The 15,065-nt window shown below is 35.0% G+C and overlaps 4 protein-coding genes across 4 annotated transcripts; 1 reads left to right on the top strand and 3 right to left on the bottom strand.

Annotated features, from left to right (window-relative positions):
* Positions 1-350: 350 nt before the first annotated feature.
* LOC106135788 (8-oxo-dGDP phosphatase NUDT18) lies at positions 351-3,051 on the bottom strand. The gene has a single exon (XM_013336178.2). The coding sequence runs from the start codon at positions 2,376-2,378 to the stop codon at positions 1,377-1,379; it is 1,002 nt and encodes a 333-aa protein (XP_013191632.1). The 5' UTR covers positions 2,379-3,051; the 3' UTR covers positions 351-1,376.
* A 645-nt stretch (positions 3,052-3,696) lies between these two features.
* Positions 3,697-5,883, top strand: LOC106135601 (ATP synthase subunit O, mitochondrial). Its single transcript, XM_013335956.2, has 4 exons — positions 3,697-3,849; positions 3,932-4,186; positions 4,834-5,025; positions 5,623-5,883. Exons 1-4 carry the CDS (start codon positions 3,823-3,825, stop codon positions 5,776-5,778), a joined length of 630 nt encoding a protein of 209 aa, XP_013191410.1. The 5' UTR covers positions 3,697-3,822; the 3' UTR covers positions 5,779-5,883.
* Positions 5,884-7,482: 1,599 nt separating this feature from the next.
* LOC106135988 (c-Myc-binding protein) lies at positions 7,483-8,182 on the bottom strand. Its single transcript, XM_013336418.2, has 2 exons — positions 8,035-8,182; positions 7,483-7,939 (listed from the first exon to the last, which is right to left on the bottom strand). Exons 1-2 carry the CDS (start codon positions 8,047-8,049, stop codon positions 7,691-7,693), a joined length of 264 nt encoding a protein of 87 aa, XP_013191872.1. The 5' UTR covers positions 8,050-8,182; the 3' UTR covers positions 7,483-7,690.
* Positions 8,183-10,195: 2,013 nt separating this feature from the next.
* On the bottom strand, positions 10,196-14,179 carry LOC106135428 (T-complex protein 1 subunit theta). Its single transcript, XM_013335721.2, has 6 exons — positions 14,007-14,179; positions 13,211-13,768; positions 12,598-12,972; positions 12,144-12,370; positions 11,333-11,528; positions 10,196-10,616 (listed from the first exon to the last, which is right to left on the bottom strand). Exons 1-6 carry the CDS (start codon positions 14,064-14,066, stop codon positions 10,395-10,397), a joined length of 1,638 nt encoding a protein of 545 aa, XP_013191175.1. The 5' UTR covers positions 14,067-14,179; the 3' UTR covers positions 10,196-10,394.
* Positions 14,180-15,065: the final 886 nt, after the last annotated feature.

Here is a 15,065-nt window from a genome sequence, read left to right as displayed (position 1 = left end):
CATATATTTTCGAAATAAGACTAAAACAATTTTAATTCTGTTTTCAAAGTTGTACAACTAGTGCTTAACTTAAAAATCATCTATAAATCTTAGAACCGGATATATAAATGATTAAAGGATTAATTCCACATAAATTATCACAGGTAAAAGCTATCTGGCCCTATACACACATGTAATCACGTTTATATCCCTTGCGGGGAAGACAGAGACAGCAGTCTTGTAAAAAAACAGAGACCATGGCCTTTCATGTTTGGCTGAACATATTGAGCTGTTATTGTCTTACTGATGGGATCAACAAACAAGAACAAAGGTAAATCAGCAATTTGCATAAATCACAATTAAAAAATATGTTGTCTAAGTAAATATTTATTAAATAAAATTTCAAATTATACATTTTTGTGGTTACAATAATAACAACCAACCCATACCATTACAATAGTAACAATAATTAGTTCTAGTTCATTACATATTACTATAGAATATAACATTGGTTATAGTTTAAAGCCTTCAATTCCAAAAAAAAATACAACCATTCTATCTGCTAATATGAAATTAAAATGGAATGTTTATAATACATGTCATATATAATATATATGTCATTGATGATTTTTAGATAAATCGTTAGTAAAAGGTTAGTCAAGTAAACAGTATATCCCATATCCCTTATACATATTTTTTACAATATCTCACCACTAATTTTTATTTTTAAAGCAGAATTTTATAGCTACAAAAAGCTCAAATATCATCTAATTGAATTGAGAGCAGTAGAAATTAATAATTTGTAGAAAAATATTTTGTCTGATGCAGATTACTTTTTAATACACTCTTATTACAAAGTTAATAAAAATGTTGACATTCCTTATGCAGTGACCTACAATCAATGGTGTTCAAATCAAGATCTAAAGTTGTCTCTATCAAAATCACCTAACAATTGCAAAATACATGTATTTCAAGTCCATTGTATGGACACACATTCTGCCGTGGTATAACTAAAATGCTGTTATCTGTCATCAGGGCGATTTTCTACTTTTTACCAGTAGAATAAGAAAAAAATCTCTTTCGATCTGTATATACGACTTTTACCGGTACCTTTAAGTCATAAATAGGCGTTCTCATAGATGAATGGCACGGTTTAAATTTTTACCGCATTTTTTTGACGTTTTACTTAAAACAAGAATTTGCCAGATAACGGCATTTTAGTTATACCACAGCAGCATTATTTTCATTACCTTAAAACCAGTTTGTACTCAAGGGAACAAAATTTTTTATCCATTTATGAGATTCATACCTACAAAAAATGCATAGTTATAACAAATGAGTATTTTTTACATAATTTCCATTTTATTTTCTTTAAAAAAAAACGAAAAACTTTAAAATTAACGAATAACATTAAGTTCAAGTGTAGAATTTTTTGTGGATATCACAGAAAGTAACTTATTTTCAATATCTCTTGACACTTCATGCCAGACACATTTACCAATCAAAGGTACTTCTTCAAGCGGTGCTCGAAATGCTACAAGCAAGGTGAGACAGCAGCCATCACAAGAAGGGTCTGCCTCCACATTAAGCAGCCCCAATGGGCGATGTTGTCCCACATCTGCCCCAAACATTTCTACCATAAATCTTCTCAAGGTTGAATGCACACTTTTTGCTGGATTAATTTCACATGTTGGAAAATGTATAGTATTTTTTTCACTCAACAGAACATGCAACCTATTTGAACTTCTCTTTTTTATAACAATAATCAACCTCAACATGTCTTTTATGTGGGGAATTGGAGCAGGCAATATTTCTTGATGCCATAATCCACTTGATTTTTTCTGCATATACATCTGAGTTTTTTCTATCAGATGCACAATATCATTTGCTCTTAGAGTAATTTCTTGCAAATTTGCTATCCATTTGGCTTGTAGAGATTCCTTATCTGCTTTTGCAGGAGTTTTCAATTCACCACCCACTATTTCTCCTGTCAACACAAACCTGTACCACATACCCCCTGCTGTCTCTACAACTAAAAGTGTTTTAGGCTCACATTGAAGACCTGTTTCCTCCAAAACTTCTCTTTTAACAGCTTGAATTATTGTCTCGTTTTTCTCCATACGACCTGCGGGCAAGTACCACTTACCAGCGCAACTTTCCTTAGCTTCTTGCATCATTAGAACTTCATTCCGCTCATTAATAATCACACATGCGACTACGTAGGTGACATTGCTACCAAGTACCGGTTTAAAATTGGAAGGCGTGGTAGGGGTAATACCTTGAGATTCAGCAACCGAGTTCTGATCGGCTATTGTAAAGTCACAAAAATCATTTTCTTCTCCTTCGAGACCTAATCCGTCAAATAAATGAACAAGATTCACATCAACTTGGCGCGACATGGTCACCTACTTTCGTACCTTGCTCGAGGGCCTTTTACTTGTAGATGAACTGCGTTTCTGTAGTTTATTTTCAGTTGTAATTTATTATTTACCTTTATACATATTTTGCGGTAATAAAACTTTTTAATTTAAATTTTTCAAACAAGCCACCAGTATAAATATTTTTCTATTTACGTTTACGTCAGCGACAAATGAAAATGTCATTTGATGTAATGACAAATGACCAGTGTTGCCAACGACGTATCAAGCTCCCCACTAGAATCGACCTCTAAAACTACTAGAAATCCACTAAAAAAAATAGCACCATCAAAAAAGCAATAAACTTTCCACTAACTTTATTTCTGTTGTGTCAAAATTAGCACCTGATGTCGCTTTTGGCGGATTAAGCGACAAATATTAGATATTCAAATTAATCAAAATGAACAAATTGTTATAAGTTTAGTGACAATTAAATAAAAATAAATGATGTTTAAAACAATTCGTTACGATCATAAATTATAATAAGTGGTTGACAATAAAAAGTAACAAAGCCCATTTGTTGTCGAATTCTCAGAGACATAAAGTTTGAAATGAAATGTTATGGCACTTGAGACATGGGAAAAGCCATCTTTCAATTACTTGAAGCCAATCTTTTAAATGTGGGTCCTGAAGCCAAGAATCCCGAAACTTTTGGGTATACTGTGGTTTTCGCATGTAATTGATAATGATAAAACACGGAACAAAACAAAGAACACCAACGCACTGAGCGACCACGAACGAAAAGTGATTGATTGACATTTGAGAGAATTCGGAGATTTCCTTACAGAGACTCCTACACGGGGAATCCCCGATAATAATGTATTGTCATTTTTTTAACAGTTTCTGGCCTGGATGCCGGTCCTTTTGGGCGTTTTACTCACTACTAAATTGATGGTTGGCAAATTGAACTCCAACAACGATACGAGTGGATTTTATAGGCGTTAGTCCAATAATTTAAAAAAATACAAAATTCTTTAATTCTACTAGATAAATCCACTAGCCACTAATCTAAAACTCATATTTGTTCGCTAAAAGACAAGTCAAAACCACCAGATTTAGTGGAAATTCCACTAAGTAAGCAACACTGCAAATGACAACAAGGGTATGTAACCTTTTGGGTATTTGTAAACTTCGTGTCTCTCCAAACCATGACATTGGCAAAATCACCGAAAGTCCGGTTGAAGCCATAATATAGCAAAGAAAGAAAACCTTTTGGGTAAGTAATTATAAATATGTATCAATGATCAAGCCTTGAATAAAAAAATACATTCAAATTAAAGTGACAATGACAATTGATTGACGTTGACATTGCCTTCCCGATTGGTGTGGATTGGTTTTACATTAATTTAAGCCTTGCGATCGAATTTGCGATTGTGAGCTCACTTGAATTCCGAAATATTATACTAATTTAAAACTCGGACGAAACATGTCCATTGTGAAGAGCAATATGCTGGTAACTGTATTTTATATATGTTTGATATGCAGTCGTAGATTTATTAAAATGTTCATGGTGTAAATTACGTAATATTTTTAAGGTACGCTCTTTGAGCACTTCGGCGGCCGCAGCCCAAATGGTAAAGCCTCCTGTCCAAGTTTTCGGCTTAGAGGGTAGATATGCATCAGCTTTGTATTCAGCAGCATCGAAGAACAAGACCTTGGACACCGTTGAGAAAGAGCTCGTCAAGTTCCAGCAAAGTATCAAAACTGATAATAAACTGAAAGAATTTATCCTAAACCCCACATTGAAGAGAAACCTAAAGGCAGAAGCACTTAAGACAGTTGCGACTAAGGTACTTTCCATGTAAAGTAATTAAATAGCATAACCTTCAAATTGGATCCTCAATTTCATATTTCTCCACAGCTATAAGATGGCTGTATTATCTTTCTTGAGAAATAGGTTTAGACAAAGCAATTATTATTGTAAACATCATTGTTAACCTAAAGGTATGTCCTTGGATAAATGCCTAAGGTATTTAAAGTGTGTTTTTAATTAGTAATTGATTCTTGATCACACTAGCATGCTAGCACTAGCTTGTGAATCTTGTATGTCTATGGTAGAAATTCTATGATGGTTATTTACAAAAAAACTTTAACATTTGAATATTATATTACAAAATATTGAGAAAATCCTTCACATTTAAGCATATTCACTCTGTTATTATGCTTCAAGATTTGTTAACTTCCAACATCAATAAAGTTCATAAGAGGCGAACCATAGTCACTCAGATTGTTAGCCCAGCGCCCACCCCTGGGTCATAGTCATTATTATGGCCAGAGCTGAAGTAAATGGCAGCAATACCTATAATGGTGACCTTAACTACAGTAATTTAGTGAATTAAAGGACCTTAACTCCAATATTGAAACCTTAATAATGTTTGTAACAAATCATTGAGGTTGTTGCACCTCGTTATATCTTGTGGTTATCTTCCTTTTTTAGACAAACCTGTCTCCCACCACAAGCAACTTGCTTGGTCTTCTTGCTGAGAATGGCCGACTGCAGAAGTTGGAGGCTGTTATCAATGCCTTCAAGATCATGATGGCTGCACACCGTGGAGAAGTCACTTGTGAGGTTATTACAGCTAAACCTCTCGATGCGGCTCAGAAACAGAACCTTGAAGCTGCTTTAAAGGTAACTCTTTTACTTTCTTGAAGGGGTAGCAGGGACTACATCTTTTCACTTGCCACATTCCCAGTTTTCTAATATTAGTATTTTATTAGATTTGTGAATTTTATCATAAAGAGGACTGCTTGATAATTTTTCTGCTTGGCTTGAACCCTTCAGCCATAGCTTGGGCTAACCACCATAACCTGTTTGCCCTATCATAAAATACCATTAAATTTGCTTACTTCGCTAAGTTATCTCTTTGCAACATCAATATTGTTATATTTTTCTCAATGTATGACCAAAGAATCTCAATGTTTTTTTAGTTTTACTTAGTTATATTGTTAAAAACTATGTTTGTAAAACCAATAATATTATTTTCTGAATTTTTGTTCATCAGTGTATTTGCATAATGCAAAACCTTTTTCCCAATATGAATGAGTTTTCTGAGGTGTTAAACATGGTCCAACTTAAAAACTGGTATCCTAAAATTTCATACCTACCCCTCTAAGGGGGCAATAAAGACAGCTTTTCTGTGAAAAGTAGCTCAAGAAGTCACAGGAAACTGTTAGTTAGTCATTACCACTGCATACAAAGTATTAATAAATAATTACTTTTTTTCAGAAATTCCTGAAGGGTAATGAAACTCTTCAACTTACAGCTAAAGTTGATCCTTCTCTACTTGGTGGCATGGTTGTGTCTATTGGTGACAAATATGTGGATATGAGTGTCGCTAGCAAAGTAAAGAAATACACTGAACTCATCAGTGCAGCAGTTTAAATAATTAGCGCCTGGATATTAAGTAATACAATCAGAATATGAAATCAATATTAGAAAATGTTTGTTTCAGACCTTAGTGAACATTAAATTATTGATAAGAAATAATACCATTTTTTGTTTAGAAAAATAGTTTTATTCCTCCCTGCTTCCTTACATGATAATTTTTACCACAAGGCATATGTGTATTTACCATGGAAAGTGGTATTATGTAAAAGTTTTACTGAACCCATTTCAATGAAATAGGGACTGCATTTAGTAAAACCAGTTTTTTTTCAAAAGTTCACCAAAGGCCTTAAATGGTAAATGATTGTATAAAAATCACTATTAATCTGAACTATTGCCCAGAATTTATAAAATTTTATATGCCATAAAAGATGTGTTGAAACATAATCTATACATATAATAAATCTGTAGAAGGGTCAATTCTGTACAGTGAAAATATTGAAAAAATAAATAGCAGGCGGTGTTAATGGATCGATACCAAACCCAAATATGTGATTAAATTTTTTTTGTCTGTCTGTATGTTCAGGCATCACGTGAAAACTAACAGTTCGATTTCGACGAAACTTGGTATAATTATACCTTATTATCCTGGGCATAAAATGGAATACTTTTTATCATGGCAAAATACGTAAAAAAGATTAAACTTTATTTTTCAGTTTTATCCATAGACGTTGTTCTGTAGAACCGCGAACACACGTTGCGTTACCCGCAGTGGATTCAGCGCCGTTTCCCAACAACTTTCCATTTCAATTTAATAGAATACAGTTTCCTATAGCTTTGTGTTACGCCATGATAATAAATAAGGCTCAAGGTCAGACCCTAGGAGTTGCTGGCGTAGATCTTACCGTGAGTTGTGTTTCACACGGGCAACTTTACGTAGCTCTTACCCGTGTGAGCAGTCCAAGGAATCTTCATGTTCATATTCCGGACGAGCTCATTAACAATGTTGTGTATGCTGAAGCTCTCAATTAACTTTCTGTCGCATTTTCACGATCACTTTTTTATTTTTGCAAACTTTTCTTCACTGTCAGTAATTTACTGCTACTTATCAAGGTCGGAATTACTATGAACAAAATACTTACTACAGAACGCAAGCTCAACAGCAGTACCTAGCTCAATAGAGGGATCTCCTTCATTATAATAGACCTAGCCGTATAATAGATATTCATAACATGTCATTGTCAGAGTTACTCAAACTGGAGAAATAACCCATCCACGCGAAGACCGACATCCGGGCGGAAGCTAGTAGGTAATAAGTGATTAAAATGCTATCTTATGTTTTTATGATAAGTGTAGTAGCACTGATTTAAATTAAATCAATTGATTTAAACTTTATAACACCGAAAATAATGTACTTATAGGTAGACTTGACATTACGCATTTTCTACCAGTCAAACCTTAAGACCAAACTGTAATTTGAAATGGGATAAGCATTAGGTTGGGCAATGGTAGGTACACTAGTACATTTTTTGTGGACAGCATTGGTACACTACAAATTGATAAAGTATTGGTGAATTTGACTTGCATCTCAATTTCAACTGATGATTAAGATAACACCGTAATATTTTCATATTGCATCTAAATTCTGAGATTTGATGCCTGGACAAAATACTGCTTGTGATGCAAGACAACCACACAACACGCTGTTACTAGTATAAGGCATTGCTTTAGTCAAATAAAAATAAATTTTAAGTATTGTAATGAAACGAAAATTTAATCTTTCTTGCTTTTCTAACATAAAATATACTTAAATCATAACAAAAATAATACTCTCACAGTATCTATAACAAAATGTTAGATCATTTTCCAGCATTAACAAGGATAGTTCTATCTGAGATCATACATTAATGAGATCATTATTATATTAATTGAACATGTATCATTATAACTATTCACAAGAAAAGTTAATCTATCCTTCCGTTGGGGCCGCTTCTCCTTTCAGCAAAGCATTTTCAGCCTCTAATTCTGCAATACGGGCTCTCGCGGCTTCAAGTTCATCATCACCGCCATCAGTACCTAAATGCTTGCGAACGTACTCCAAGGCGTCTTCTGGTTTATCTGGTTCTTCGTACAAGCTAACGAGCACTTTAGTCAATGCATCCATTACTCCGGCTCTCTCTAAATAGCGCCGAAACTCTTCCCTTTTAGAGTCAATTGGCTAAAAATATAAATTCATTTGGATAGTTTTTATCTGATTTACTTTTAATTGTCATTCAGAATAAAAATGGTTTTGATCAAAACAAAAAGACTTACCTTGTATGAAGACATTATTCTTATTTTTTTCTGTTATTTACGAATATTATTTCGATAAAGCGTCGAAAGCTTGGAATTGGAAAGAAAATACAAAAACAGAAGGCTGGCTTCGCTCGATCGTTCGATATTTTTTGGCATGACAGCTGAGCTGACAAAATAAAACAGAAAGTGAATGAATGGATTCATTACAAATTAATTCAGTCTGAATCCAAAGATAATTATAACCACTACGTTATCTGAAACTGAAAGTTATTTGTAACGATTATTTTTGGTTTTCTCCACAAATTTAAAACTGTAGATTAACTCTTTTTTTTACCCGCAGCTTCGAACCCGCGAATTTAGCGCCACCTTCAAAAGAATACAGTTATTTTTAACATTCCATGGAATGGAACTACAGTTTTTACCCGGATGAAAAGAACCATGTCCATCTCCAACTCTTATTTAAGATATCACGTGAAGACAAAGCAACTTGAACTTACTTTCACATATTATACTAGTTGGGAATGGGATTGATCGATAAACTAGAGGACGCCTTGTATTTCCTGGTACCAATAGAAAAAAAAAATAGAACCAATCCATCTCCTTCCCATGGATGTCGTAAAAGGCGACTGAGAACTTATAAACTTGGGATTTCACTACCAACATTCTAGTTACAACGAACAACCAAACTTCAAGTCTAGACCCCGGGGTTTGGGCTGTGTGTTGTCCGCCAATCATTCAGTAATGAAAGAGTTTTATAAATTGATTATTTATTAGAAGTATCTAACAATTGAATTATAATTCTAGCCGTAAATAAATAAAAATACATGCGTTGAAGCAAAAATCTGTTGAAAACTGGTCAAATAAGAGTTAATCTCGCTTGGAGAGAGAGAGATTTCCATCACTCCTTTGCCCCCGTGACGGGGCTGTGGAGTGGACCGAGTAAGATTCAGAGCTAGGCCAGGAAGCGGCGTCATTTCCACCGGACTGCTTTTCATAAAAATCTCTCCTTCTACCATCTTTGCATGTTCCCTGTTGCACTTTTCGCTACAATAGAATACAAATAGTATTCATGTCTGTATTCATTCATGAATACTATTTGCCAAAAGATGACGCTAACGAACGGCTATTCTCGTACGGCTTCCCCTTTGATGATGGATGTTGTTGTGACATCTCTACGCCCCACGTCAAGAAATTGACGCGCTCAGCCAATAGCAGCGAAGAATCTAAATCGCGATTACAAAAATTTCTTAGATTGGACCAAAAACTACCTCCGACTGAACATCGTCGGAGCCGCGGTTCCCCAGGCATAACATCTAGCCTGGCGAAAGATCTTCCCATTGGTGGCGGTCGAGCCGAATCATCGCTCCCGCTACAATGTGTAAAAGGTGACTTAGGATCTCAAAATACATAATTTCATTCTGTGCAAGCTTCAATGCTGGACTAGTAGTATAAAAACCCATAATATTCCTATTGTGTGCCAGCTGCTCGTTTTCGCGAGATCAAGGGATAGTGTAAATTCTGCATAAAGAAAATAGATCCACCACTGCCATTATCTCCTGAATCTAAATTCGATCTAGCTCGTGGTTCTATATCTATGATTTATCTAAGTGGCCTTTGTGTGTTTTGTGTATATGTAGAAGCTCCGTTTACCCCGTAAAAGATAAAACCGTGCTGTGTACCCATAAACACTGTGGGCGGAACATAGCAATATAAAGGAAGCTCTTGCAAGCTTATCCTCAGGATACCTCAGTGATCTTCTTCCTCCTAGCTTTAGTCCCGGTTACATCCTCACTACTCTGTAGAGAAGCCTGGAATATGCCTTTGACTGTGGATCCTAAATGGGATGTTACAGGATTTTACACGAAGGGACTCTTGTCTAACCTCCGCAATTGCGCATCCTTTCCAGGGGAACCTAACCCGTTTTGGATAGGTCATGGTTACACATCCAGTTTCCTTAATGTGAAGCTGCCCTTACAATGTTCATCAGCATCAGTTAGTATTTAAACTAAAACATGTTCATATTTTCGAAAATAGTCATTGGTATGTGGCCGGGGTGGGCTTCGAACCTGAGCCTTTTAGCGCAACCACCTTCCCGATTACACCAACGACGCTCCGACAGAATCACTTATTTATTTACCTCAGTGATCATTTATTTATATATAAATAAAAATGCAATATGTCCATAATGTAGGTGAATATTTAATGATGGTTAAAGCATAAATTTTCGCGAATACATAAGTAAAACTGAACTGAAGCAAATTCTTAAATTAATATGATGCAGTATTAAAATTAAGGTAATTTTAATATGTTAAAACATTGCCAATTTTAAAATTGACAGTAAGCTATTTTTACTATATTAAAGAAATTATTTTAAAATTTTAAGACTCATCATCACTTCCTTCAGGTTTCCTGGGCTTTGGTCCACCAGCTCGTTTAGCCATGATGATTTGATCCACTTTAAGAATAGTGGTTGCAGCGCCTACAGCATACTTCAGGCCCCAATATTTGAGGACATACAAATCGAGTATTCCTTTTTCCTTTGCGTCACAAACACCATTATTTTCCGAATCAATATCAAATCCAGAATACTTGTTTCCATCCTGAAATATAGACAAAATAAAATTACACATTATATTTGATTCTTTTTATACATTTTTGTATCTTGTATACTTAGGGCACATTATACCTTGATCAAATTGGAGGTGTTCTGGAAAAAGGTCAGAGTGCCGAAACTGACGAGTTTGCATAAAGTCAGTTATAAATGAGAATGAAACAGATTATGCAGAGATCCTTGCAAGTGGAGAGATGTAGTCTCTGCCTACCCCTCTAGTAAGAGGCGTGATTTATGTATGTATACTTGGGACACGCTAGAATTTTACTAATTTAATGACTCATACAATCATCAGTTGACTGTGATCAGTATACATACATACATAAAATCACGCCTCTTTCCCGGAGGGGTAGGCAGAGACTACCTCTTTCCACAGGCCACGATCTCTGCAAACTTCCTTCGCTTAATCCACATTCACAACTCTCTTCATGCAAGCTCGGCGGTTTCGGGTACTCTTGACCTGACCCTTTACCAGGATGTCCTTAATTAGATCAATATAAGTTTGTCTAGGTCTTCCCACTCCGACCTTTTCTGTGATCAGTAATACTAGTGTTTTAACTTCATTTTCAGTAATTACTCCCCAAAGTCTGTAGAATTGAAAAAACTAACACATTGCTAAGTCTTTTTTTTATCTAGACATCAGTTAAGGAATAATTTCGATAACCCTGCATAATATTAGTTGGATTTTTGAAGTAAAATAATTACCCTGTGAGCTTTGTAAATATTGTTAACTACTTCTGTGGCATTGGCACCAGAATTGTCTGCTAGTGCACGAGGTATGCTTTCCAGGGCAACAGCAAACTTCCTCACAGCGTACTGTTCCAAGCCCGGCAATGTATCAGCATACTGCATCAGTCTGTGAGCCAACTCTACTTCGGTAGCGCCAGCACCAGACATAAACCTGTAGATAAAATAACAGTTTTTAAATATGGAACTTCATAACAGAGTGCTGTGAAGTTGCAAAGACTTGCAATATTACAACTCTTTACTCTGGAGTTCCATGTCACTGGCATAATCACACTAAGTGATTTAAGTCTAAGATTTAAGTAAAAGAATAAGGAATTTATTCTAAGATAACCTCATGAATGGCTTAGTTTCTTTGGTTGTATTGAAAGTTGATTGTACATAGTTACATATATGTAGTTTGTTTATTTAAAAGCAGGCTAAAACTTATGAACTTAAGAAATTTACAAGAAAACTAGATGTTTTGTAGTCATTTCACTTTTTAACACTTTAACTTTTAAGATATTAGACATGCATGGGATTATATAAGATAAAGCATGAATAGGATGATTAATATTACCACAAATAATTACTAAAGCCTTTTTAACCTCCAAATAAGCTTCAATAGTGGTTTAATTGGAGCTTTCGATTTAAATAGCATTTATATGTTTATTGATTAACTGTCAGTTCTATTGGTTCTTTTTGTTCTCCCGGTTTCAATATCATTTCAACTGTAACAAAACTTTCAACCAAGACAATATTTATTTATTTATTTAATATAAACTTTGTTTACCTTCCATCCCTAGCAATGCCTTTGAAAGTGTTGACACCGTCATCGATAGCCCTCTCAATATCGTCCATGTAGTTGTCAGTAGACCCTCTGATCACCACAGTGGATATGCGGGACTCCGAGCTCTCCATGCGGAACACAACAACCCTGGTGTCACCCAATTCTTCCACAGTTACTGTATCACAGTAACCCAGCTCCTCAGCGGTTGGTGTGGTGATACGGGGTAAAACCTGTTATCAAAGTATTTCATTAGGTACTTTTTTTGTTAAAAATCTGATTTTGATTCTATATAATTGCAAAATACAATGGAAAAATTATATTGTTGATATGAAAAGAACATTAATTTTTCACCAGTGTATATGTACATAAGAATATGGAAAAGCATAATATGTCTTGGTATAGACCAACAAGAAATTTTTGATTTCAAAAGAATGAAAAGTGAAATTTAGCAACTTACAGTGGCATTGACGGTCTTTGCTAGACGACGTAGTTCAAACTTAGAATTCAAACGGACAGCCATAATTCCAAACTTGTTCAAGAAATGTAAAGCCATATCTCCAAACTTAGCACCAGCTACAACAACTTTGACACCAGAATCAGCAATATCTTTGATTTGTTTCTCAAGGAGTGATTCTTCACCTCTACTGAAATTAAGCAGTTCATCAGCAGTTTTGATTAAAACTGTGCCTTTAGTCTCTGTTTGGGTAATGTCAACTGGACAAGAGTATATGGCCACTTTAGCTTTGCTAGCTGAAGTCACATCTCCTTCCACTTCACGTTTGAACACCATTCCTGAGAGAACTTGAGATTGAAGAAGGCCAGCTCCAAGAATCTGAAATTAACATTCATATAATTATGGATTTGATTAATTTCAAAATACTAACTTTTTTGTTTTGTTTTGGATAAATATTCTAATTATTAGACAGTTGCTTTTGAATGAAGTACCAGTCACAAATATAACCAGGTTTTAAAGAGAGACAAATGAAAATGAATTGTAAAATATATAGTTTTTAAAAATTTTAAAGATAATAAACACTTATATAAATTGATGTTATAAAATATATTCATACCTTACAAATCCTCACATTGTCCACATTAAATGTAGTTTGTTCTGGGAGTATAGCAACACAAGCTTTAGCCACAAGTTCAGCAATGAAATCTTCATTTCCATATTGCTTTGACATAATAGATGGTTTAATTCCCTTGACAATAGCCTGAATGTTTTTGTAATCTTTGATTTCTTCACATACTAAGTCAGGTAAAATTTCCAAGCACTTTTCAAGAGCTTGCTCATATCCTTCAGCAATTTCACTTGTAGTAACACCAAGGCGCAGTAGCTCTTCAGCGGCTTCTAAGAGTGCCCCTGATAAAACTATAACAAAGTTGGTACCATCACCAACTTCAGCATCTTGCATCTGACTGGCGAGTACCATTAACTTTGCAGCGGGGTGCTCCACATCCAGTTCCCGGATAATGGTGCCAGCGTCACTGGTAACAAACTGTTTCTCAATGTGATTGATGATCATCTTATTCATGCCATTGGGACCGTACGCCGAGCGCACACTCTGTGCAAACTGCTTGCAAGCATTGATGTTCCTGTAAACTGCTTCTTCTAAACCAGAAAACATCTAGAAAAATAATATCAAAAGACGTTGGTACAATGCAATACAAGGGAGATATGAATTTGCAATAAAATTACTGAAATTACTATATTTGCATAATTTATATTAATTTTTACATCGTCATCTTAAACTCTTACTAAGTTTTTAGTGTAAGAAATAAGCAAATGATAGATTTTCATGTGAAAATCGTGTCATATTGTCGGCGCACATGACTCGGCTACAAATATTTGGTTATAATACTTACTCGAGCTCCATCCTTTAACATTGAAGGCACACCCGGTGCTTTGGGAATATGTAAGGCCATTTTATTTTAGAGGGATTGATATATTTCAAAATAAAACTCGTGATTTCAGTAATTTTCTCACAAGTACCACACCACACACCGCTCGACTTGATATATAAAATGAACGAATGAATTGAACGAAGGCAATGAAGTTATCGAATACAACATGAAGAGCCTGTATCCTTGGGCACAATATTAGTGGCCATGGTTACAAAGCCCTTTTTAATTTTTAACTTGACAAAAACGAGGTTCTTTAGCCAACGTGTTTATGTTGCTGTTTCTTTATTGCTTTTTGTAGATGGTGCTAATTCGTTGCTGTCGTGTACTTTGGTTCTGAATTCGCGCGGGCGAAGTTGTAGCTAAAAGCTATATAGTAGACTTATGTAAGAACTAGCTGTGTCCGCGACTCCGTCCGCGTGGAATAGTTATTTTGGGCATCATTGAAGCCCTCAAGGGTGAATAATTTACCCCGTTTTTTTCATTATTTATTCGCTTCTAATAGTTGCAGCATGATATTAATAGCCTTCCTCGATAAATGGTCTATTCAACATAAAAATATTTTTTCAACTCGAACCAGTTTTTTCTGAGATTAGCGCGTTCAAACAAACAAACAAACAAAATCTTCAGCTTTATAATATTAGTATAGATTTCTTCCCAATAAATTATTTACTAATACGATTTGTGCAAGGACGTCGGTATTCGCACCATAACGAAAGCTGTTGTTGTTTTGCTTCAAAATCAAGATTCTTTTTAAGACAATTTCTTCATTATGTACTAATATCAGTGATTTCTTCTCAAGCTTTCTCCGCAACAGTTTAGCGCCACCTACAAAATATTTTTTTATAAACATGATTTGAGTGCGTTTGAACTAAACAAGATGAGGCCTAAGTTAATAACTTGAGGATTTCCATGGCCAAAGTAAATAGGCGTATTTGAGCTTGTGTGCAACTGTGCACCTCCAAAGATCTTGCTTACCACCAGGCAGATTGAGGTCAAGTTAAATCTACACAGAATTTCTTC

The sequence above is a fragment of the Amyelois transitella genome, chromosome 8 (genome assembly GCF_032362555.1).
Source record: "Amyelois transitella isolate CPQ chromosome 8, ilAmyTran1.1, whole genome shotgun sequence".
In the NCBI taxonomy this organism is placed as follows: Eukaryota; Metazoa; Arthropoda; class Insecta; order Lepidoptera; family Pyralidae; genus Amyelois; species Amyelois transitella.
This window is presented reverse-complemented; position numbering and strand designations above follow the sequence as displayed.